This window comes from Herpailurus yagouaroundi, unplaced genomic scaffold, assembly GCF_014898765.1.
Source record: "Herpailurus yagouaroundi ecotype Mexico unplaced genomic scaffold, PumYag 28, whole genome shotgun sequence".
Taxonomy (NCBI): domain Eukaryota; kingdom Metazoa; phylum Chordata; class Mammalia; order Carnivora; family Felidae; genus Herpailurus; species Herpailurus yagouaroundi.
In genome coordinates, this window is record NW_024412376.1 from 161,629,328 (window position 1) to 161,654,429 (window position 25,102).

The 25,102-nt window shown below is 46.3% G+C and overlaps 1 protein-coding gene across 1 annotated transcript in view; it reads left to right on the top strand.

Moving 5' to 3' along the window:
• CLNK (cytokine dependent hematopoietic cell linker) overlaps positions 1–25,102 on the top strand; it is an 82,898-nt gene that overhangs the window by 39,647 nt on the left and 18,149 nt on the right. Inside the window, exons 8-14 of the mRNA XM_040494505.1 lie at positions 7,124–7,149; positions 7,363–7,382; positions 8,376–8,486; positions 15,839–15,866; positions 18,795–18,813; positions 21,431–21,512; positions 23,073–23,113. Of these exons, the coding sequence (XP_040350439.1) occupies positions 7,124–7,149; positions 7,363–7,382; positions 8,376–8,486; positions 15,839–15,866; positions 18,795–18,813; positions 21,431–21,512; positions 23,073–23,113 (327 nt within the window). The remainder of the gene's footprint in view (positions 1–7,123; positions 7,150–7,362; positions 7,383–8,375; positions 8,487–15,838; positions 15,867–18,794; positions 18,814–21,430; positions 21,513–23,072; positions 23,114–25,102) is intronic.

Below are 25,102 nucleotides of genomic sequence, written 5' to 3' on the forward strand. Positions count from 1 at the left end.
CAGGACAGTGCAGCATTAGTGAAAGAATAGACAAATGGATCAATGGAACAGAATGGAGAGCCCAGAAACTGGCCCACATATCGTCAGCTCATCTCTGACAATCTGATGAAGCAAAGATTGTCTTTCCAACAAATAGTGCTGGAACACCTGGACATCCTCGGGCAAAATCACCATCATCACCATCATCTAGACACAGACCTTAAACCCTTTACAAAAATTAACTCAAAAAAGGATCAGAGACCTAAATTAAAAATCAAAACTATAGGGGTGCCTGGGTGGCTCAGTCGGTTGAGCGTCCAACTTCAGCTCAGGCCAGGATCTCAAGGTCCATGAGTTCGAGCCCCGTGTCAGGCTCCCTGCTGTCAGCCTGGAGCCTGTTTTGGATCGTCCATCTCCCTCTTGCTCTCTGCACCTCCCCCACTCCTGTGCTCACTCTCTCTCTCCCTCTCAAAAATAAGTAAACAGAAAAATCAAAACCATAAACCTCTCCTAGAAGATAACACAGGAGGAAACCTGTAGAGTGATGCCTTTCTAGGTACAACACCAAAGGCGTGACGCATGAAAGAAATCACTGATGAGCCGGACATCTTGAAAATTACAAACTTCTGCTCTAGGAAAGACAGTATCCAGAGAAGCGGGAGAGGAGTCACAGACTGAGAGAAGATGTCTGCAAAAGACCCACCTGGTAAGGGGCTGTTGTCCGAAATACACAAAGAGCTCAGAAAACTCAACAAGAAGAAAACCAACAGTCCGATTTAAAAAAAAAAAAAAAAAAAATGGGCCACAGACCTCAACATCACATCACCAAAGAAGATACACAGACGGCCAAGAAGCGTATGGAAAGATGTTGCACATCAGACCTCGTCGGGGGAAATACAAATGCAAACAGCAAGGATGCCCACTATGCACTCTACGGTAAGCGTGGCCCGAACCCAGAACACGGACACCACCAAATGCTGACGGGGACGTGGACCCAAACGAGCTCTCAAATATTGCTGGTGAACAGGCAAAATGGCACGGCCACTTGGAAGACAGTTTGGCAGCCTCTGATACAACTGAAGCGTACCTTAAAGAATTCATTTTGTAATAATGGCGGTGTGTAACAACTGCATTGCAAAATTCCCGAAAAAGTAGCAACGAGCCCTGTGAGCTGGTGCAACTGCTCCAAGGCACCCCAGGCAGGTCTTGTGATTCTTCCCCAGGATGCTTCGCTCTGATTTCACAGAACCCTGCAACGTTGACCGTTTCTCCACGATTGCTCCCTAATAGATGACGGAGGTAGCAGTCAAAGCCGGTCCATCAGATTCCGCAGCCGTGCTGTGCTCCCCTCACCACGTCACCTCCGAAGCAACAGTAAGTTTTGCAGCGGAAGTGAAATCTATCTCGTTGCAGACCTAAGAGCAAATGAGGACACTCTCCGGGCAGATGCTGCTAGTTACCCATATGGCCACCAGATGGCGAGCACGGCAGCCTCCTCCCCGGGAAACCCACTGTATTGAATTTCAAGAAGGGAAGGACCTTGGAGAGAACAACCGAGTCTTCTTGGGAGACAGGCAGCTTTTCCTGGCATTGGAGAATATTTCCTAGCATTGGAGAAGATCTGTGTACTTCATAAGGAGTCCCAACTGCTCTTTCCCCTCTAATTTTCCATCGCACAATAATGCTTGTAACTGGGTTTGCATTAAAAGCCACGTGCTTGAAGCGCATTACCCCATTCATTCCACACACGCATCCCAGGGAAGTGGGAGGAGCCATCTCTCGCTTTTCCAGATGAGGGGGCGCAGCCGCTCCTCGGTCCATTGCATAAATATTTATCGAGCGCCTGCCGCGATGCTGCCCAGAGTAAGCAGCAGGATCAATATTCAAACTCCAGAAACCCAGCTCCCACATCTCACCTTCTTCCCTTATCCCAAATGCTTGAGTTGTTATCACTTTATTAAATAACCCTCCCCCTCCCCAAACGAAGCTGGTTGGATTTTATGAATTATCAGGAAAGCCGCATCACCGTGTGAGGTAGCACTTTGCTGATATGATGCAGGTGTCTTGCTTGTAGAATCCCTGAAATTCACTCTCACCCTCTGGTTTACAGGGATCCAGTTATCTAAGCAACGAACAAGTGAAGCTTGACTGTGTAGACGATTACTAACAGGCGTATTTGATATGGTCGAGATCTCCGCCGCTGTTACCATTGATACCTTATACAAAAGTTTTGAAGTGACGGGGGGGGGTGGGCGGAGGAGGATCTAAGGGATGCCGGAGAAAATGTGATATGATAAGAAGACACAGGACACATGAACAGTGCATACAAAAGGGGTGCTGTGTTTAAGACAAAGCTCTTACCACAGCCTACATGATGGCAGGTGATCTGGGCACTCCCCCACCTCTGCAGTCAACCACTCACACTCTACCTCCCTCTTGTGTTCATCTCACCACAGGGCCTTTGCGCTTGCTGTTTCCTATGTCGGGAAACTCTTGCCCGCATAGTCATGTGATGTGCTTCCTTACTTTCCTCGGGCCTCTGTTTCCTCATCACCTAACCAGAGAGGCTTTCTGGGATCTGGTTTTAAAAAGCTCACCCCATACCCTACCTCTTTTGTGTGGCACATGGGGAGCCCTTCATGCTCCTGCTGTCTCCACGCCCCTGCTTTGCCCCCTCACTCTGTCACGTTTCTTTGAAGCACTTTGGCATCACCCGTCATTGTCATCATGTACTTTTGCTTATTTGCTTTCTATCTTCTGCCACTGAAGTGTAAGTTACATGGGAGTAACAACCTTTATCCTGGCATTATATTCCCCAACACCTGCATCAACAAATATATCAAAAATGAATCCATGCTGCACAAATTCTATGTGCTCAATAACAAGCAATGAGTAAGAGGAGGATAGATGTCCTTTACGAAGCCCATGGACACTGAAGCAAATGGGACAGATACCTCTGAAACGATAAATGGACAGTTTCTACTGAACCCCAGATACTCTGTCTCTTTAGTGAATTTTTTTTCCAGTAAATTGAATTGATGCCCCAAAGGTATAGTGATGGCTGTGAAGAAAGGCCTCTTAGGAAGCCAACAGCCAGCTTACAGGCAAAGGCAATAAGAACAGCGAGATGGTCCACCAGCGAGCTCCGAAAGCAAAGCCAATGCGCCATAAAGCCAGGGGAAGTTAATCTTACGTTTTAAAAAAAAAAAAAAAAATTTTTAACGTTGATTTATTTTTGAGACAGAGAGAGACAGAGCATGAACGGGGGAGGGGCAGAGAGAGAGGGAGACACAGAATCGGAAGCAGGCTCCAGGCTCTGAGCTGTCGGCACAGAGCCCGACGCGGGGGCTCGAACTCACGGACGTGAGATCATGACCTGAGCTGAAGTCGGCCGCTTAACCGACTGAGCCACCCAGGTGCCCCACTCTTACGTTTTTTGACTTGGCGCCTTAAGAGGGCATCATGTGGTCCAGGCTTTTGAGAAACATCATTGAAATAGCCAAAGATCAGGGGTTCCTGGGTGGATCAGTTAGTTAAGCGTCCGACTTCAGCCCGGGTCACGATCTCGCGGTCCGTGAGTTCGAGCCCCGCGTCGGGCTCTGTGCCGACAGCTCAGAGCCTGGAGCCTGCTTCCGATTCTGTGTCTCCCTCTCTCTCTGCCCCTCCCCCATTCATGCTCTGTCTCTCTCTGTCTCAAAATTAAATAAACATTAAAAAAAATATTAAAAAAAAAAAAAAAAGAAATAGCCAAAGATCGAACATTAACCAGATTGCTGCTGTTGTTGAAATCTGTCCTGGATCCTATTTTGTTTTTATGATGCCAAGAACATCGATGATTCCTGTTTGCCATCGTGTTTGAATTTGTGCAGAGAAATCTAGTCTATCTCTTTAAAAAGTATTTTCCCAACACAAAAATAAGATACAAAGACTAATAATTAGGCCCAATTGAGTAATTCTTTTAGACCTGGAGGAGCCCTATGACATCATCCAGACAAGCATGTGTTGTGTTGTGTTGTGTTCTTCTGGGCCAGCTGGACCTTTCCCCAAAAGAAATCTGGGAGGAGATCAAAATGGAGCCCCCTGTGACGTGGGACATGGGAGGAGGAGCCAGAAACCAGTCCCCCAGCCCTCCGAACTCCCCAGGAGGAGCTGAGGGTGCCCTTCCGAGCCTGGTTAAAAACCACTCATCCAGTCCGGCTTCACTGTCTCACACACAAGGAAACAAAGCTCAGTGAGAACAGTAATCCACCGAGGTTGAAGTCACCTATGACAGGAGCCACACTTTCCGGTCAGTTCCTCCCACTGCCATATAAACAACATCTCTGACGTCACCCCCATTTTTACAGATCAGTATACGTTGCTTTCTCAAGGAGGCTTTTTTGACATGCCAGACTTAAGTCTCCCATGTTTCCCTTTAATACCATGACCTCTCTGAGATCCTCATCCCATTTTCAATACTGTTGTCTTTTTAAGTTTATGTATTCATTTTGAGAGACAGAGAAAGAGCGCGAGTAGGGGGAGGGAAAGAGAGAGAAGGAGAGAGAAAATCCCAAGCAGGTTCCATGCTGTCAGCCTGGAACCCGACACGGGGCTCGATCTCAAGAACCACGAGATCACGACCTCAGCCAAAATCGAGAGTTGGTCGCTTGGGGCACCTGGGTGGCTCTGTAGGCTAAGCATCAAACTCTCGATCGTGGCTCAGGTCATGATCTCACAGTTTGTGAGATCGAGCCCCGCATCACCCTCCTGCTGACAATGTGGAGCCTGCTTGGGATTCTCTCTCTCCTTTTTTCTTTCCCCCTTCCCCACCAAAAATAAATAAACTTCAAAAAAAAAAAAGAGTCCTTTAACCAACTGGGCCAGCAGGCACCCCAATAGTGTTTTCAATCCACATCTACCCTCTTAAGTACAAACTCTATGGTGACAGGGACAGGGTCTCACCCTCCTTGTTATATCCCCAGAGCCTAGAATTTGGTCTGTGAGCCAGACAAGCATGAGCACCTTCAAGGGAAGGGCTGTGCTGCCTTCTTAGCCCCAGTGCCTGGTTCTACGCTGAGCTCGAGGTAGCAGCATCCCAGTGATTCTCTTGCACTTGAACTGCATTGTGGAACTAAAACCACCTGGAAGTCTGGAAAAGCATTCCCAGGCTTCATTCAGGCTTTTCCTAGGTTGGGGGTGGTCTGGAGCAACTGTCCTTACTTTTGTCTACAATAAAAGCTGCATTTTGGAGCCCGAGGAAACCCTGCCATCTGGAAGATTCTATGATGGTATTTTCCTCTGCTCAGAAATGTCCAATGAAGGTGTTAGGCAGGCATTTGAAATAATAAAATAACTATATAGTTATATAAGAATGTTAATTCTTTCTTTTTTAATGTTACTGTTGAGAGAGAGCGCTCTAGCAGGGGAAGGGAAGAGAGAGAGGGGGAGACACAGAATCCGAAGCAGGTTCCAGGTTCTGAGCTATCCACACAGAGCCCCATGTGGGGCTTGAACCCACGAACGGTGAGATGACAACCTGAGCCGAAGTCGGACGCTTAACCGACTGAACCACCCAAGCGCCCCTATGAACGTTAATTCTAATCAAGAATTAGTGGTTAAGGGGTACCGGGGTGGCTCAGTCAGTTAAGCATCCAACTCTTGATTTCTGCTCAGGTCATGATCTCAAGGTTTGTGAGTGCCAGCCCTGCCTCATGCTCTGCTCTGGTAGCCTGCTTGGGATTCTCTCTCCCTCTCTCTCTCTGCCTCTCTCTCTCTCTCTCTCTTTCTCTCAAAAAAGAAAAAAAGAATTTGTGGTTAAGAGGGGATCTTGTGAGTCATGCCACATACAATGAGCTCTTTACCATTTACAGGATGACCGAAGGGTAACTTCCCAGGCCCTATCTTTTCACTTCTAGAACAAAGGCAGGGATTGAATGAGATCACTAAGATATTTAGCCTGGTGCTGGTACCTAATAAGACCTCAACAGATCTGAATTGACATTATCATCGAGATTATTCGTTTATTTATTTTTTTTACGATGCTTATATATTTTTTTATTTTTAATTTAGGGAAGTTTTTTTTAATTTTTTATATTAAATATAATTTATTGTCAAATTGGTTTCCATACGACACCCAGTGCTCATCCCAACAGGTGCCCTCCTCCCTGCCCATCACCCCCCTTTCCCCTCTCCCCCACCCTCCATCAACCCTCAGTTTGTTCTCAGTCCTTAAGAGTCTCTTATGGTTTGGCTCCCTCCCTCTCCATAACTTCCCCCTCCCTTTCCCCTCCCCCATGGTCTTCTGTTAAGTTTCTCAAGATGCACATATGAGTGGAAACATATGGTATCTGTCTTTCTCTGCCTGACTTATTTCACTTAGCATAATACCCTCCAGTTGCATCCACGTTGCTACAAAAGGCCAGATTTCATTCTTTCTCATTGCCAAGCGGTATTCCATTGTGTATATAAACCACAATTTCTTTTTTTTTTTTCAACGTTTATTTATTTTTGGGACAGAGAGAGACAGAGCATGAACAGGGGAGGGGCAGAGAGAGAGAGGGAGACACAGAATCGGAAACAGGCTCCAGGCTCTGAGCCATCAGCCCAGAGCCCGACGCGGGGGTCGAACTCACGGACCGCGAGATCGTGACCTGGCTGAAGTCGGACGCTTAACCGACTGCGCCACCCAGGCGCCCCAACCACAATTTCTTTATCCATTCATCACCTGATGGACATTTAGGCTCTTTCCATAATTTGGCTATTGTTGAAACTGCTGCTATAAACATTGGGGTACAAGTGCCCCTATGCATCAGCACTCCTGTATCCCTTGGGTAAATTCCTAGCAGTGCTATCGCTGGGTCATACGGTAGATCTACTTTTAATTTTTTGAGGAAACTCCACACTGTTTTCCACAGTGGCTGCACCAGTTTGCATTCCCACAAACAGTTCAAGAGGGTTCCTGTTTCTCCACATCCTCTCCAGCATCTATAGTCTCCTGATTTGTTCATTTGAGTCACTCTGACCGGGCGTGAGGTGGTATCTCAGTGCGGCTTTGACTCCGTGATGAGGAGTGACGATTCCAACGGGAATGATTTCCACTTAAACATACATAAAACAAGCTTGACGGCATTTCCATAAACTCACTGCTCTTCCTCTTCTGTTTTAGGAGACAGACCCGCAAAGGAAAGCAAGGTAAGTGACATCGTTAAAACATGTTTGTCACCCGCTCTGTATTTTAGAAGCGTAGGAAGGTGGACAATGTAAAGGCTTAGCTATCACTTGAAAAATATAACCCAGAAGTTTGGTTGGGATTTTTAACTTCTGTTTGTAAACCCCCCGAATCGTTAACCATTAGTTCTGCTCAACGAACAATAAATTTAATTTCTGATTCTCTTTCCTTTGCAGACTCCTTTCCCACCTCCTCGGTAAGACACTTGACATAGAAATTTTATTTTGCTAGACACTTAAGTGATTAGTTCCAGAATTTGAAAAGCTCTAGACTTTAAAAAAAGAAAAGAAAAGAAAAGAAAAGCACCACAAACAAGTTGGCTTGGAAAAATGAATATGAGCTGGTCTGAATGAGCCTTCACACATCCATTTAACCGTCCGCTCACTCCCAGCCCTCTGTTCCGTATCCAGGCACACATCAGTTCTTGGTGAACCCACCGCTCTACGCTCTCCCGCTTCTCCCTTCCTTTCAGCACAGAAATCCCCCAGATGGTACTTACACTAGGAAATGCGTTCCCGGAACTTACAAGGTGTGGTACCTATTTGGGCATGTACGTGCAGTTTCCTATATCGTATATACAGAAATACAACTATCTTTTTCTTACACATGCCCATGAACAACAGCCTCGACTTCTCAGACTCTGGGTGAGTCGGCCGCTCTGCTGTCCCCCGTGGGCCCCAGGAGGACACAGAGCGTACCACCCCTTGTTGGTCACCTCCCGTGGCTTCTCTCTCTGCCACACTAGCAGGACGTGACTTGAGCCAAGGACTGGGTCTCTGCTGTCTGTACCTCCAGCCTCTGCCAACAGCGCCCGGTACGCTTTATAAGTGAGTGAGTGAGCCGTTCACTGACCTTCAGACATGTTCCTGTTTCTTTGGGGAGTTTCCAGAGCTCACGGCTTCCAGCCTCCCTAGAAGTCGGCGTATTGAGAAACCTATGACACCCTGCAGAAGGTTCCATCCCACCCTTTGGGAAACGGAACCAGACGGACGAGCACACGGCAGGGAGGGAGCTCTAGGCTCATTAGGAGAACCACTACAGTTTTCTGACAACCGAGGCTCCCCAAAATGGATCGGGGCACCCCACAACTGACCTCTGGGCCAAAGCTGGGGACACGGAGGGCAGGGCTGTCTGGAGAGCCACCTGTGCAGCAAACCTGATCACATTCTCACTGTGACTCTTCCCTCAGGCCACCTGGCATTCTTCCGAAGAAGTACCAGCCCCTGCCACCCCAGCCGGAGAGCAGCTGGTCACCCCTCCCTCAGAGGCTCGCCTTTCCCGATGTCCAGAGAGAACCCAGGTGACAGGTTTGAGGTTGTTGCCGGTGAAATGCCCAGGGAGGCTGGGGGGCAGGGGAGGGCGACAAGGACAACCAGCCACCCCTGCCAACAGGCTCCCTGCTCCTGTGCCTCGAGTTGCCAAAGATGCCTTGAGGGAAAAGAGTCTTAGAAGCCTGCAGTCCGATTCTATAACAGAAAACACATCTTCTTTGTAAGAAAATGAGTTATTGCCCCAAAGGCTCACTTGAGACCTGAACTAGCCGTTAAAGTGCTAAGTGCCAGAACAGAATCAGGACTTTTTATGTAAAATCCAAAAAGGGGTTCGGACTCTCTGCAGACCAGTACCGGCCCCCAGCTTCTCACCACCGAGGCAGAAGGAATATAACGCACTTGTCAAAAACATTATTGCCATTAGGACAAATAATTAAAAAGCCACCTCTCTGGTACTATCAGCGGGCGACAGAGCCCCCCTCCCAAATGTGCGGGACCTTTGACAGCCAGCGGCAATCGCGAAATGCTGGCAACGGTGAATGGACTCCTTTTCTCCCCCCCAAGAGACTTGGAATTTCCAAAACTGCCTTGTTTTAGAAGACAGAACAGAGATTAGCATTTTTCTCTTGTTCCTACATGGAATGAACGATGCTTCCTTACTGCAAGCTTGAATCATCAGGTTGGGGCCCGCGGCTTCAGTCAGTTGAATCTTCATAGATACAGAAATTCAAAATATCAGGCACATTTTGAGCTTCTCTGGAAAACCCAGTCGTCACTGGTTCTGATGGGGAACATTCAAGAACCTAAAATGCCCATTTCCGCCTCAGTTTTCTGGTGAACGTCTCTTCATCTGTTCATCCTTTGCAGCCTCCTGAGACCATCCGTTCTCCATTCCCTTCCTCCTCCCCCGTGCAAGGTCCCCCCCTCTGTGGGCTTCTCTACCTGCCGAGCAGCATGGGCAGGGCCACAAGCTCTCAGGAGTCCATCCCAACTGCCCCGGTGGAAATTCAGGCTCTCCTTCTTCTGCACTGGCACATTTGGGGCAATGGTTCTCAACCGGAGGTGACTTTGCCCCCAGGGGAACCAACAATGTCCAGAGACGTTATTTTGTTGTGACGAGTTGGGCAGTGGGGATGCTCCTGGCATCTGGTGGGTAGAGGCCAGGGAGGCCTCTAAACACCCCACGGTGTACAGGACAGCCCCCCACCCCCAACAAAGAATAATAACCCCTGAAAAGTCAAGAGTGCAAAGGTCGGGAAACTGCTTTAAGGCACACACTAACCTTCGCCCAGCCCCAGCGGTTCTCGGCGGTCAAGTGAGAATAACAGTGGCCCCGACCACCCGCATCGTGGGCCAACATGAGAATTACACATGATTCATGCCAAGCGCTCAACTGTGCCCGCCCAGGACATATTTGTGACCAACATCTACTGCGCTCTTATTACCTTGAGCCGTGTCCTATTGTGCCCTCGCCACACCATATAATTATTTGGATACAAGTCTGTTCCACCCCCAAAAGGTTGGGGGCAGGGGGTAATGCACCCCCAAAAGGTTGGGGTGTGTAGTTTCTAGCACAGGGCTGGGCACATAGTATGTGTCTGATAAACATGTATTTCCTTCTGCAGTTTCCAGAGGGTCCTAGCCAGGCTGGGAGTCCCCACATTTGCTCTGTTTTGATATCTATTTTCCAAGCACGAGAGACAGGAAGGCAACATGCTACCAACCCCAGGAAGTGGCACCATCAGACTCGGGAACGTAAAATGTATCATCCCTGAAACTCCTGAGCAAATAGGCTAATGGGTCCAGGAACGGGTCAAAACGCAGAGAAGTAAAGAGAGAGAAAATAGGATGAATGAAATAGCAGAGGCGATGAGGTTGTTCGGTGTGGAGAAAAAGAGGATTTGATCTTTCTTCTGTTTCTTCACGCAGAAAGAACGAGGTTTGGGTCCCAGCTGAGCCACTTCTGGCTGTATAGCCGCCTAAAGTTCTTAAATAGTTCTGAGTTCCCCTCTTTGTGCAAGCAACATGAGCGTCCCCATGTGACAGAGTGGAGGGGAGGAGGTATGAGATTTCTCTCGAGCGCCTAGGATAATATGTGTCACAGCACAGGAAGGAACGAAAAACGCCTAAACATCGTGTCCCATCTGTACCCAACAGAATTAGGCACCCACAACCCTATTTTTCTCTTGAAATACAGGCTATACATTCTAGCGCAATGTTTCTTATCCTGGCTTTACATGAAAATAATTAGGAAAGCTTTTTAAAAAGTATTGTTCCCCAGCATCAGCTTTAATTGCTCTGAGAGGTGAGACACAGGCACAGCCTGTGGCTAAGGACCCAGGGGGAACCAGGTTCTAGGAATATATGTGCCACTAAAGCTTTGCAGGCCCTTAGGCCTTACCTACACACGCCCAGGCTCCTAGTGCCTAAAATGGCGCCTCCCTTGATCCACAGACGAGTCCCTCATCACTCCAGCCACCTCAGTGGCTCTGAAATCTTGACAAGTTTGCTTTTTGTGTCTCTGGGGTTTCCGCAGTCACGGTTAAATTTGTTTAATCATTTTTGCAAGTGACGGGAACCTGGCTGGGTCTCTTCACCGTAAACCCCTCCAGAGAATCGTTACATTCCATATAACATCTCACCGGATCCCTCCAGCAGCCCTATAAAGTATGGATTTTCTAAGGCTCGGTGGCTGGTTCGTGGCAGGTGCCGGGTAAAAACCACTTCCCTCCCCGCTGGGCACGTAAGGTCACTAAGATACACAGAAGTTAGGTCACTCGGTCAACGTGACAGGGTTGGTGTAGGACAGTTGAGGGGTCAACACCATGCAGGGCCTGTGCCACACATTGAGAATGCCATCAGGAATAAGAAAGAGTTGTGCCATAGAAGCAGAGCTTCCAAATTCATTTTGAGTCGGGCCCCCTATTGGGAGTCGGACGACCATTACTAAGGACCCAGACGGTGCCTGTAAACAACCACGTGAGGCTGTTGCTAGCTTCGCCTTCTCTGAAAACAGAAGGGACATTAGAGAGCTGAGCTGCTTCAGCCAAGGAAAAATAGCGTCCGCTCCCTTCCCATCAGCTGCCCTGTAGGCTTGGGAGGTAGACGGCCCTCTGTGAAGGGAGGCTGTGACGTACGTGTGGCAGTCCACTGCAGCCCCTGAACGCAGCTGACACCTGCAGCCTGTCGCCATCGGCCCCCCTCTCCCAATGGTGAACGTGGGTCCAGCTGTTGCTACAACAGCCAGGTGTCTCCACCGGCTCGGCCATTCTCTGTCTTAAAGCTAAGTCTTGGGTTCACAAAAACGATCATTGAATCAAAGCATTCCAGTTAAGGAGGATGCCATTTAAATCCTTCGTTGATGGGGGCGCCCGGGTGGCTCAGTCGGTTAAGCGTCCGGACTTTGGCTCAGGTCATGATCTCCTGGTCCGTGGGTTTGAGCCCCGCGTCGGGCTCTGTGCTGACAGCTCAGAGCCTGGAACCTGCTTCAGATTCCATGTCTCCCTCTCCCTCTCCCTCTGCCCCTCCCCTGCTCATGCTCTGTCTCTCCCTCTCTCTGTCAAAAATAAACATTAAAAAAATTTTTTCAAAAGGGAAACATCATTACCATAAGTAACTGCACCGCAGTTTCAGACCCGCGCAATTTTCTCTCTCCTAAAAGGGAAGGGAACTAAAATGCAAAGCACTATTTGGATAAAAATAACCACTGCTACGTTGAGACTCTCTCTCTCTAACACAATAAGAAAGAGATTAGTAAGGGAATAACTTTCCAATGATGTATCCATTGTAATGTTAATACCATGACGTGGGCACCAAGTAAAAGCATCCTGAGTCATCGGAACAGGAAGACATTTGCTGAGCTCCTGTTACACTCTGGAGTCTTTCAGATGCTTTACGTCATTTAGTGCCACAGCCCCACTGAGCAGAAAGCAATATCCCAACCCCCGGTTTACTGATGAGGACACAGAAGGGCAGAGAGGTCACGAACCGCGACGTCTCCCTGCATCTAGCAAACTCCAACCCCACGGTGCAGGGTTCAGCCAAAATGTACTTTAAATAAGGTACCTGCTATTTAACCAACCGAACACCTGTCTGCCTAACTACAGTTTTCCCTTTGCAGCCGGCAAAGCTGGTGCCACATCAGTTCAAGCAGTCTCAGGGGCGCAGATATACCTGCTGATGAGTTGGGAAGTGAAAGGGAAAAAAAAAAAATCTGTAGCAATACAGAGAAAACATAGTCCTGTAAGAGAGAGGAAGCACGGATTGCAAGGATACACAAATTTGCATGGGAGCAGGGACTTCTGGGTGGGAACTATTGATTTTAGAGTGTGGATGTAAATTATTATCATATTCCGCAAGATGTTGCCATTGGGGGAAATGGGGTGAAGTGCATACGGGATCTCTCTGTAGCATTTCCTACACGTGCATGAGACCTACCATTATCTCCGAGGGAAAGTTTAATTTCAAAGAAAGTGGCTGTTAAAGGTGTCCCGCAGATCGAGGGTGTTATTTTCTTCCAAATAGCTTTCACAGGTATTATTTCATGAGAACCTTAATCAACCCACCCCATTTCTGTCGGGGGTTACCCATTTTACAGGTGGGAAAACCAAGCTTCAGAGAAGGGGCTTCACTTGCTGAGGGTAACGGAGCTCATAGATGGCAGAATGAGGATTCAAATCCGGTTTATTTAAAACTAAGCGAAATCTAAGGGAGGCTCATGAAGGGCTATTTTTATAAATTTTTTATGTTTTACTTATTTTTGAGAGACAGAGAGAGCACAGTTGGGGGAGAGACAGAGAGAGGGGGACAGAGAATCTGAAGCGGGCTCCACGCTGACAGCAGAGAGCCCGATGCAGAGCTCGAACTCATGAACTGTGAGATCATGACCTGAGCTGAAGTGGGAGCTTCACTGACTTAGTGACCCAGGTGTCCCAGAGCTATTTTTAACGTAAAATTCATTATCTTCAAGTGCACACTGAGCACCTGTTGTGCACAGGAAAGGATGTGGGGATGCTTATTCATGCCATGCAGTTGGTGGCCACGTTTTGTTGGTTGTCTCCAAAACAGAACACAGCAGAACTTACAGGAGCCGAAAGATGCCTCGGAGAGGCAGGGTGGTGCGTGGGGAGGGGACCAAGTCCCCACCCTGCTCTTCCATTTTGTCACTGTGTAGATCTCTCTCTGTCTTCGTAAGTCTCATTTAGGAGACCCCCACTGCCATCACCCAAAGCCCGATGCTTTCATTTTACGGGTAAAGGGGACAAATAACTTGGGGAATGTTCTCAACATAGACATTTCTATGCCCAAAGACTTTGTTGTGCACTGAAAAGACGCCTAAAATTACCTGGGTTCTTCACTTAAAAACCATTTTGGGGCGGGAGGCACCTGGGTGGCTCAGGCAGTTAAGCGTCCAAGTTCAGCTCAGATCATGAACTCACAGTTCTTGGGTTTGGGCCCCGCCTTGGCCTCTGTGCTGACAGCTCGGAGCCTGGAGCCTGCTTCCGATTCTGTGTCTCCCTCTCTCTCTCTGCCCCTCTCCTGCTCACACTCTGTCTCTCTTTCTCTCTCTCTCTCAAAAATCCATTTTTAATATTACCAATTCCAAAACCTAGCTTTCCTAAAGCCTCAAATTTCCATCTATAGAGTAATATTGTTATATTTATAAACTGAGCAATTTTATCGAAACTGAAGGACACACTCAATAGGTTAAGGAATCTTAGACAATAAGACTTATCTACAAACTCAGTTAAATTTCCTTAAATATTTGAAATACCTTTATCCATCTAACTTTAAACCCTAACGAGCAACACTTTCTTTAACAACTTTTATAAATCTAATAAGGTAAATCTATAAATCCAGAAAAATTCAAGGGCTCTTCAACAGTTAAAACTCTTTATAAATGGAGTCGAACACAGCTTGGCTCTTGTAACTTAAAATCACAAGTCTAAAATCAATTGCACATTTCAAAGCCACATGGCCAGTAGGTCAGTATTGCTAAAATGACAGTCTCTTAAACATCAAAGTCAGAAATTAGTCTCAATTTAACCCAAATAATGAATACTATGTGTGTCTGTTCTACTTTATTACTTCTGATCGTATCTCTTTAGCTTCCCACTTGCCCCATTAAAAGAGGTAGGTAGGGGGCACCTGGGAGGCTCAGGGAGTTAAGCGCCAGACTCTTGACCTCAGCTCAGGTCATGATTTCATAGTTCATGAGATTAAGGCTCATGTTGGGCTCTGCTAACAGCACGGAGCCTGTTTGTCTCTCCCTCTCTGCCCCTCCCCTGCTCATGCTCGCTGGCGCCCGCGCGCTCTCTCTCTCTGAAAATAAATAAATAATTTAAAAAAGGGGGGGGCGAGGTAGCATGTAGATGTATCACCCCCAAGGGGCTGATGAAACAGGTTACAAGATGTGGCCCTCGGTCCACTTGCTTGCTGCTTGGCGGTCTGAGAGCAGGATGCAGATCTGAGTGCTATGTGCTCCTGGGCTCATCGCTATCACTCTAGATCAACAGGGTCCATCTGGGGCTGGTGTTGCCGGCCCAACCTCCTGGCATTGCTTCAGGACCAGTCTCTTGCCAGCAGACCTGGCGGACAGAATATGCCTGTCAACCCGTGTCCTTCATTGCCCCCCTCTTATGTGACTTTGGCCACATCCCAACAGCTCAGTGCCCAGTGAGCACCTCACATTGTCATCCTTGTCACTAGCAATCCTTACAATAACCCTCTAAGATGAATGCTTTTGTGGCCATTTCACAGATGAGAAAAACGAGGCTCATGGGGGCGAACTGACGTAATCGTCAGCATCCATGAAAGGCTTGCTGGTTCTTCTGAAGGAAGAATGGCCCACGTTAGCACACTGCGTGTGGAGTTCTTGCCCCATCATTCATTCCATGGTTTTCCTTTCTCGGTCTCCTCTCCCAGAAGCATCCGTTCTCTGACACGTGGCTTCCTGGGATCCCTCTGTACCCTAACTTCATACGTAAGACTCTTGATGCTTCCTCAAAGCAAAACGCTAAGAGCTTTGCAATCAAGGTAATAATAGCAGGTCTGACTGTGCTAATGAAACTCGACACGAAAAACCAAATGTCAGGAGAAATGGGGACGTTATTTAAATTCTTCGAAAATAAGAAGCTTGTTTATTGGTGTCCTTTCTGTCACCACCTTTCATATTGCCTCATAACTTCTTTTGTTGCTTAGAAAATTATGAGAAAAATAACCTGGCGGTTGCTTTACAGAACAGTGATGAATATCGCACTGGACCATGGGCTGTTAATTTGGCAATGAAAGTGCAGTCAAAGGTTTTTAAGGGCTCAGAATGATTTTATCTGGACCATTATGAACTGTATTTTATGTAACACCGTATTTCTCTTCCTTGCAGACAGATAAGCTTAAAGGACTTACATGAGGTAAGTCCTGAGACTCAAAAAAGGGAATTTCTGTGCTTTAATGTCTGTGACGGGCAAGATACTATTTGATTCGGAGACTTTATCACTTCATTTTCATAATAGCTATGCTCAAGATGTATTATGATCCCTACGTTGAAGGTGAGAAAACTAAAACAAAACAAGTTAAGATCCAGACCTGAGACCAAGGTCCTATTATGCTACCTGAATAGACCAGTGTTCACTGCACTGGTACCATGAAGACAAGAGCATCCCAGTTTCCATGGAAGACATAAAGCCTCCATCAAAGGCTTCTAGTCTCCAGCTTTATAGAAATAAGATGTTGGAAATTGTACTATACATCATCATTTGTTCTTCACAGGAAAGACAGGATGGCCTGGTACCAAAAAAAAAAAAAAAAATATATATATATATATATATATATATATACACATACATATGAGATACAGACCCACACAGACCTGGGTTTGAATACGACTGTGCCACATACCACTTTTGTGGCCTTGGGCAAGTCCCCCCACACACACACAACCCCACCCCTCTTTCTGTTTTCTTAGCCACAAAATAGAGATGGTTACCCTTCTTGGCAAAGTTGTCAAAAAGCTAAAGCAGGTCAAAGCAAGGGCATAAATGACCAGGTGAACAGTAGAGGCTCGATAAATGGCATGAAAGTCAGGTAACATAGAGCTGCCTTTGAGCCCCTCCACACTCACTTCCCTAACCCCCAACAAGGAAGTTCCCTAACAAGGGATGGGTCCGCCATGACTGATGGGAAGTCTCTGTCCAGCAATCACAGTGGTCTCACCTCATTCTCACTGGCTTCCTGAGGAACATGGTCCTTGTCTTAGTGTTTGACCTATGCTCTTATATCTAGACCGCAGAGGTTAATTTATTTTCTTTCTTTGGTTCTGTCTGTCCGTCTGTCTTTTCTTATTTGGCTTTATGAGAATGCTAGAATCAAAAGTCACACTTCTCACTTGTCACTCACCAAGACACTTACCGCCTCTCATCCGTAAGATAATCCTGACAAGGAAGACAGCACATAACTGCTGAAAGAGAAGGACAGCCCTCGTTCCAATCAGGACTCCATCCGGCTCCCCCTGTTCTGGGAGTTGTTGGATTTTCCCAGGTGGTATGGCACTCTGCCCCTGGGCACTCTCCGACTCCACCCCTTTCTTCCTGTGGGTCCACTTCATGCATCACAAGTAGCAGATGGCTGCCACCCAAAATGACCTAGAGTCCATAACTCATTGGTCAGCCTGCGAGGACAATAGGCCTTCCAATCACTAACAAGCCAGGAGGAAGTGGAGAGGTCAGCTTTAGACAGCGAGGGTCATGCGGGATAGTTTGATTTTCTTTGCAACTTTGGTTGGCATTCTGCTAGAAGTGGATATCATCTAAAGAACAACAAGGCCTAGTGGAAAAACACATTCTTCCTCCTTATCTTTTGCCAAGACACTTCCCCATTGTCTGGGCTGAGGGTCAAGACCATTTCTCCACCACAAAAGCCACCCCACAGCAGGCAGAAGACGGGACCAGCCCCTGAAAGTCCAGATCTAATCCCCACACTATGACTCTCTGCCTTAGGAAATGCAGACATACCTCCTAGCTAAAGTAGTTTAAAAAAAAAAAAAAAAAAGGAGGAGGAGGAGGGGGAGGAAGGAAAGGAAGAAGGAAAGGCAGGTGAAGGGAGGGAAATAAGGAGGTATCACTTTGTAAGTTAATGTGCTTATTTCCTAACAACAAAAGTTAAAGTACAGAAACTAGAGATTTTACCCCCCTTTTCTAATTACATCCGATTGTAACTCCAGAGCCCTCAAGCAAAAAGTTGGCTGGATCTCAATTTTAAAAGTCACCTGCTGCCCCAGATGGATGGCTTCTGAGCCGTGTTTACAGCTCTGCTCCCTCAGCAACTTTGACAGGCCTGGGAACAACAGCCTCCGAGCACTTTGAGCTGCCAGGTCCAAAGTCCTGGGGAAGACTCAGTGGGAGACTTTCAAACCACTCGTTATAATGGATTCACTACCCTTTTCACTTAGCCTAGAGATTTGCCTTGATTTGCTGCCCATGGTGAAAGTATGTCCTCTTTCCAGAACCCAAGGGGACCCCGAGGTCTTCGAAGCAAAAGAGTGTGTCTGTTGCCTAGTCTCAGACAAGACATTCGGGGCCTCTCTAAGCTATTTGTTGCTAAAGGCTTCTTGTCTATGAAGCCAATGTGAGTCAGAAGACCTGGAATCCAAGGTCAGCTCACACACACACACACACACACACACACACACCTGCATGTAGATACATCATAAGCCCAGTTTCTAGCCTGAACTTTCCATGTAACGTGGAGATATACTTACAGTATAATCCTATTTCATAGTTTACATAAATACGTGCAATGCACATATATATATTGCAATATATATAAGTATATAATATATATAAAATGCATATATAATAAGTGAGTATTCACCAAACTTTACTTAACGGTTCTCACTTCGGTGGGCGTGTAGATTGTTTCCAGGGTTTTGACACTGTAAGTAATGGTTCACTGGACATCTTTGTGCACGGAACTTGGCCCAGATTTCAGGTGTCTTCTTAGGAGCCAAGTGTCATCCGTGGAATTGTTGGGATGAGAGTGAGAGCATTCCTAAGGTTCTTGACAGCAATGGTTCAGTTGCTTTCATTAGAGTCAAAGCAATTTATGGTCTCATCAGCAGATTGCATATTTATTTGCCTCTTGTATCACACAGAGAGCATAACATTTTGATTTTTGCTTAGTCTTTTGGAGAATTATTTAGAGGCTTTAAAAAAAATCTATCCTTATAACAAAAATGTTGCCCAAATTCTACTAAGCAATTGCTCCAAAACACATAGTTTAATGTAAAATTCTTCATCACCAAGAGTCACTCAACACTATTATTTTCTTTTTATTCAATCCAGGTCCTCGGAACAGAGAGAGGTGAGCTGTTTACATTTGTTTTCATACCCTGATATCATTAGGTTAAGTTCCATTTCCAGATTTATAGCATTAGTCAGTTTTAAAAAGGCTTGTTTCCGAGCCTGGGATGGATGAACCCCAGCGTGTGTGCGTGATGGTGTGATCCAGTTGTGCTAAGGATCTCCTACCTACCCAAGAGCCCTCTGGTTGAAACAAGGTGATTTAAATTGGGGGAGAGGGCGAGCTAAAGGTCCTTCTCCTGCTACAGGCAACTGACAAGAAGGAGGCACCCTGTCAGCCCCTGCCACTTTATTATTATTTTTTTAATGTTTGTGTATTTATTTTTGAGAGAAAGAGATAGTGAGCAGCAGAGGGGCAGGGAGAGAGGGAGACAGAATCCCAAGCAGGCTCCACTCTGCCAGCTCAGAGACACAGGACTCGAACCCACGAACCACAAGATCATGACCTCAGCAGGTACCAAGAGTCAGACACTTAACCGACTGAGCCACCCAGGCGCCCCAACCCCTGCCACTTTAGAAAGACGTGGCCGGCCCACTCACTGCTCCACAGAAGCTCTTAGTCTCCGCAGCTTTGATGTCACCCTTGCACACACACACATGCCCTCATTGGAACGCATGTCCACATACACATGTGCACATCGTTGGTGCCATTGTGCAACACAATCTAACACTCACTCGGTAGCTGGCAAGATACTAAGCAGTAGGAAGTTCATGCTCACCTTTTTTTTTTTTAATTTTTTAATGTTTATTTATTTTTGAGAGAGAGAGAGAGAGAGAGAGAGAGAGACAAAGTGTGAGCAGGGGAGGGGCACAGAGAGAGGGAGACACAGAACCTGAAGCAGGCTCCAGCGATGCGGGGCTCGAATCCATGAACCATGAGATCATGACATGAGCCAAAGTTGGATGCTTAACCGACTGGGCCATCCAGGTACCCCAAGGATAGTGTTATTTCTTTCTTTCTTTCTTTTTTTTAATTTTTTTTAATGATTTTATTTATTTTTGAGACAGAGACAGAGCATGAACGGGGTTGGAGCAGAGAGAGGGGGAGACAGAATCTGAAGCAGGCTCCAGACTCTGAGCTGTCAGCGCAGAGCCCGACGCAGGGCCTGAACTCACCGAGTGTGAGATCATGACCTGAGCTGAAGTCAGACGCTCAACCAGCTGAGCCACCCAGGTGCCCCTCATGCTCACCTTTTAAATACCATTCACCATTCACTTTGAATGATGAACTATGTCCAAAGCCAAAGGGCCTGAGCCATGGCCAAAGACTGAAGACAGGCAGCATAGTTCCACAAAGCAACACTGGGTTAGGATTTCAGAGGCTGCCACCAACTCACTGTGTGGTTTGGGCCACGTCGTGTTGCCTCTGTGGGTCTCAAGGATGCTTTTCTTTATGCCAAAGGAGTTAGTTTCGAGCAAGGCCTAACTAGGGTCTGTAGATTCCCACGGGTCCCTGACGGAGGAATGGGAGTTGGCTGGTGATTCTAAATAATGTTAAGAACTACAGGAAACTGCGCCGCTTTCCACACTAAAGCTCAACACCCTCACATTAAAATGTTCGATATTGTTGCCTTGGACTTCCATGATTATCAGTGCAGTGAGGTCACGTCATTCAGCTCATGGGGAGCGATGATGTCACGTTGTTCAGCTCATGAGGGGCATGTGCTCTGGAGGGCTGCTGATGACATTGCCATGAAAGGAATTTATGGGATGGGTGACTAGTAGACCAGTCATCGGCCCCCATAACATTGCAAGTAATCACAGACCTTCAACCAGAGGTGTCCAGTCTGTGACCGACCTTGGACTAAACACAGAGCAACGACCAGAATTAAGACACGTCAGTGTTGATACGCTTCCTTAACTTTACTGCTCAGGACAGCCCCTGGGAGAGTGTTTTATGGCCTTTCACCTCCTAGTATTATTACATGCCCTCAGTGATTCTGGATGGCTGGTTAAAATCTATTCATGATGAAACGGAAATAAATAGTGGGAACACCCACGGCATATGTAATTCCTAAATAACTCCAGTTCCTTATGGCTGGCAGAACTTCTCAAAACAGAAAGATCAAAGGGGAAAAATTACAAAAACATATTCCTGCTGGTTGCCGGGTAGCAACTACTGGTCTACGTCAGAATTCTGGGAGCTCTCCTGCCTTTTCACACAAGAGGTGAGGGGATTCAGGAGTGCTCGGGCCAGCACTGGGCCACCCCATAGCCTACATTGCTCAGGACAGTTCTTAGGTTTAACTTCGTGATTTATGTTCCCATGTAAGTTTTCATTTGAATGCAGAATTCAACTTCAGTTCACTTCTACGTCAAGCCCTTCCAATACCAAATACCTCCCAATGTAATGTTCTGTGTTTCGGGAAGCTCAGTGATGAATTCCAAATTCAGTAATCTTGATATTTGAATATTCACTAAGTTTTTATAGCTTCAGGGAGAAGCCACTCCCAGGAGCCAGGGGTGTTACAGAATATGTTAAGCTATAGTTTCCGCTGACCACTGACAGCCCGCTCCTACTAATCAGAGATCACTCAGATAAAATTATAGAAGTTCCAGTAGGTCCCCAATCATTTTCCTTTTACAACCTGACTACATCATGTGACTCCTTTATGCAGTCCCTCATTGCCAGATGAAGCCTGAATCGATTCACCTGTCACAAAATCAAAGTACTCAAGAGACTCCTCTTGCCATCACCAGGTAAGGAGCCAGGAATTCCTTGCTGGGCTTCAGCCTGGGGGTCAGGCCATGTGTCGTCCTGGGTAATGACTCACCAAGGTGTCCTGAGACATGGGGATTCTTTGGTCTTTGCTAATGAAGCCCAGCGATGGCCCCAAGGGAAACCTGCGAGTCACAGCCATTATGGAAGCAAATGGCACTATGCTTCCTGCAATTTGTAAGTGATTCATTGTTAGAGAAGTTTGGGAGATTTGAAGGCTTGGATGTTAACTAGACAGGATTAACTGAACGGATGCAAAACAATCTGGGGAAAAAAGTTGGCCATTTCTAATTATACCCAGTTGATGACCACACTTAAACTTACAGCTACTTTTGAACAAACCTTTATAGATGGTTGGGCGTTGAAAATGCCATTATCTGATTTAACACTTGCCTGATCAGGTTATTGTGACAATTGCTGTCCCAACTGAAGCAAAGGCTCAGGCCAGTGATTCACTGCCCAAGGTCACTGTAACGGTAAATTAGTGGTGGCTTCAGTAAAACAAACTCCAGAGCCTCCAAAATGACTGCTTCTAAGTTCCCCCATGATCCCAGACTGGCCGGGTGGCCCCAGCCTCAGTTCATGCCAGCCTCCCACCATCTCAACCCTTGCTGTCACTTAATGCAGGACATTTGCACGTGCTATTCCCCTGTCTATACCACTTCTTCCCTCTTTCCACCCTCTCGCTACTTGGAAAACCCCTCTTCATCCAGCAGATCCCAGTTTGAAGCCACACTGAATTTAGGAGATAGTTCTGACCCACTCCCCAGCGGCAATAAAGGAGACCCAGAGAGGTGGAGTTCCTTACCACTAAAGTCAAGTCCGGCTTCAAAACCCAAACACTTTCCAGTAGTCCATGCTTCCTATAATGGCTTGATTCTGAAAATGCAGTCCATGAATGCTGACTTTTCCCAGACCTGTTGCAAGTGCCCAACGAATGTCAGCGCTCATTGCCATTGCCAGGCCTGCATATCAGGGGCATGATCTCCATCCCCCATTATCCCCCTTCCTTCTCTTGCATATTGTTGTTTTAATCATCTTTTATTATATTTTTATAACCTTTTTCTCTTACAGATTTCCTTATAATAATCCACAGTTTTCTCACTTAGCTCACATTTCAAGAAGGAAAAAAAATAATTTCTATTCTCCTCTTGCTTGCTATGGCTCACTCTTCTTCAACTGGTAAACAATTTCTGTAGACTATTAGCTCCAACCTATCATTTTCTAGAGTGACCGTAGTTACAAGGAAAGTCTGAATTCACGGCTCCCGAAAGCAAAGAATCATGATATGTGCTCGTTGAAATACAATGGAAAGAACTTTGTATGGGTCAATTTGTTCCATATCTGTTGCCTGTCTTGAGAAAAGAGAAAGAACCAGCCTCCTATTACCTTACAAAACAGAAACTCTTGTAGCACAGCCGGTGAAATATAAAGTGCTTTGTAAACGTGACTTAGTCCATTGTGACTGGCCTTGCCTTTGCGTGGAATTTTACCCACGACGGGAAACACTAACATGCTGTCAATTCTAACATTTCCTTTAGCTCACCACTCGTGATGAAAAACCAAAGTGCACAAAACAGAGGTAAGAGCGCCTTATGCAAGAATTATGAAACAAACAGGTAAGCCATCACACTACGATGTTCCTGCGCTGTGACTTTGCTTTTGTGAGCCTCACCATCGTTGAGCTGACATCTGTAGGTGTAATTAGCTCATTTTCACTGATAGATAGTATTCCGTTAGGTCAATATAACGATTTTTGTCCATAATTAAATACAAAAAATTCTAGATGCATTTTCCAAAGTAGACATTGGCGTCACCAACAGCTTATGAGTCCTCCTCATTCCCCATCATCTCCAACAGTTGTTTTTGACAAACTTTTAGTTTTTGCCAATTCTTTGGGTGAAACACAATAGATTTATCTTAAGTCTGTCAAATTAAGGACATCAAACTGACTTCTCTTACTGGTTGTAAAGATAAAACTCAACAGGATGCCTGTCTGCAGAGATGTCTACAGCAACATATGAATGTAGTGTTGTATTCCTACTGGTGGTGGGTTTTGATATCGTTAGTATTATTTTGTTCAAACAAATCTAGTATGTTCTTTTGCATTTCTTTCTTCAACCCATATGCTATGGAGATTCTGCGTTGAGGTCTAATTCTGCACTCTCTTTCTGTTGAGCCACAAGAGGGCTTAGAGCTGGAGAAAGCAGATTCCCGTGGGATAGAGTAGACTGATAGAGGTTTCCAATGACCTGAGTCCCCATTCTGCCTCTCTCCCTGCAATAACGTCATCTTGAGCAAGTTCATTCTTAGATCCTCCCCCTCCCCCATCCATAACAATAATATTAACTCACAGGGTTATCCACACACACACAGTCATGTGACACATAGTAGGCAAGTGACGCACCTTAATATCCTTCCTTCTCCAGGGATGCCCTACCCAAGTGACCCATTAGACCTAGGAGTTTCCTCCCTCACCTCTATCATGTCCTTACTCATCTTGTGCCTTATACTGTCTGGACCTTAGATTGGAAAACCAATCTGGAAATCTTATTTCCCCTGATGTGCCCCTTGCTAATACAAGTCTCCCAAGGGAAGAGACTTCCCTTTTCTTTTTTTCTTAACATAATTTATTGTCAAGCCAGGTAACATAGAGTGTATACAGTGTGCTCTTAGTTTTGAGGGTAGATTCCCATGATTCACTGCTTACATGCCACACCCAGTGCTCATTCCAACAAGTGCCCTCCTTCCTTTTTTAAAGGAAGGCAGTCTAAAGTAGCTGCAATTAATGGGACAGGCTCAATCCCCAAGAATGAGGGGACAAAATGACAAAAACAATAGTCCTGGAGGCCAGAGCTAGATGTATTAAGATAGAAAGAGAGTTTCCAGGTAGAAGGTCCAGGGGCTGAGTGGGCCCAGAAGGGCCATTATTTATCAGGATTGTGAAGATATGCTGCAGGGATGGGAAGCAGAATCAAGCTTAGAGAGAATTCCAGTCTTCATTTGAAAGACAAAATCATGCACAGATGGAAAATGAAGAGTAATATAAGAGTGGAGTAGCAGTGTTAGTGATGTGGATGTGGATGGCCTTCACATACATGGGCCCAGTCAAGCATCCCAGTACTGGGTGTATTTCATCTATACTGGGATCTTGCAAACTGTCCTCCACTCATGTTAGACAAACAGTTGCTTAAGGAAGCAGCCCAGAATGGACGGGGAGAATGTTGGGGTCTCCAGAGCCTTAAAACACCATCAATTCCTCTTTCAGTCATCAAACATCCATGAAGCACATGGTTTATACACAAAATTGGGCTGGGCCCTATGAGTACAGAACAGAGACAGCTCTGCCCTTCAGCTAACCACTACTTTTCCACCTGCGATGCTCCTGCATCAGTTTACTGGGCAGGTGTTCATTCTACTGAGTGAAAAGTCATTTCTGGATCACCAGGGCTCAGGAGAAATTAGCTGCACACAGAACCACATAATCCCGGCACTCGTGTTTTCAGTCTAGAGGGTTCTATGAAGCTTACTGGTCTTAATTTGAATGCCTCAGCCAAGGGACATAGCACTC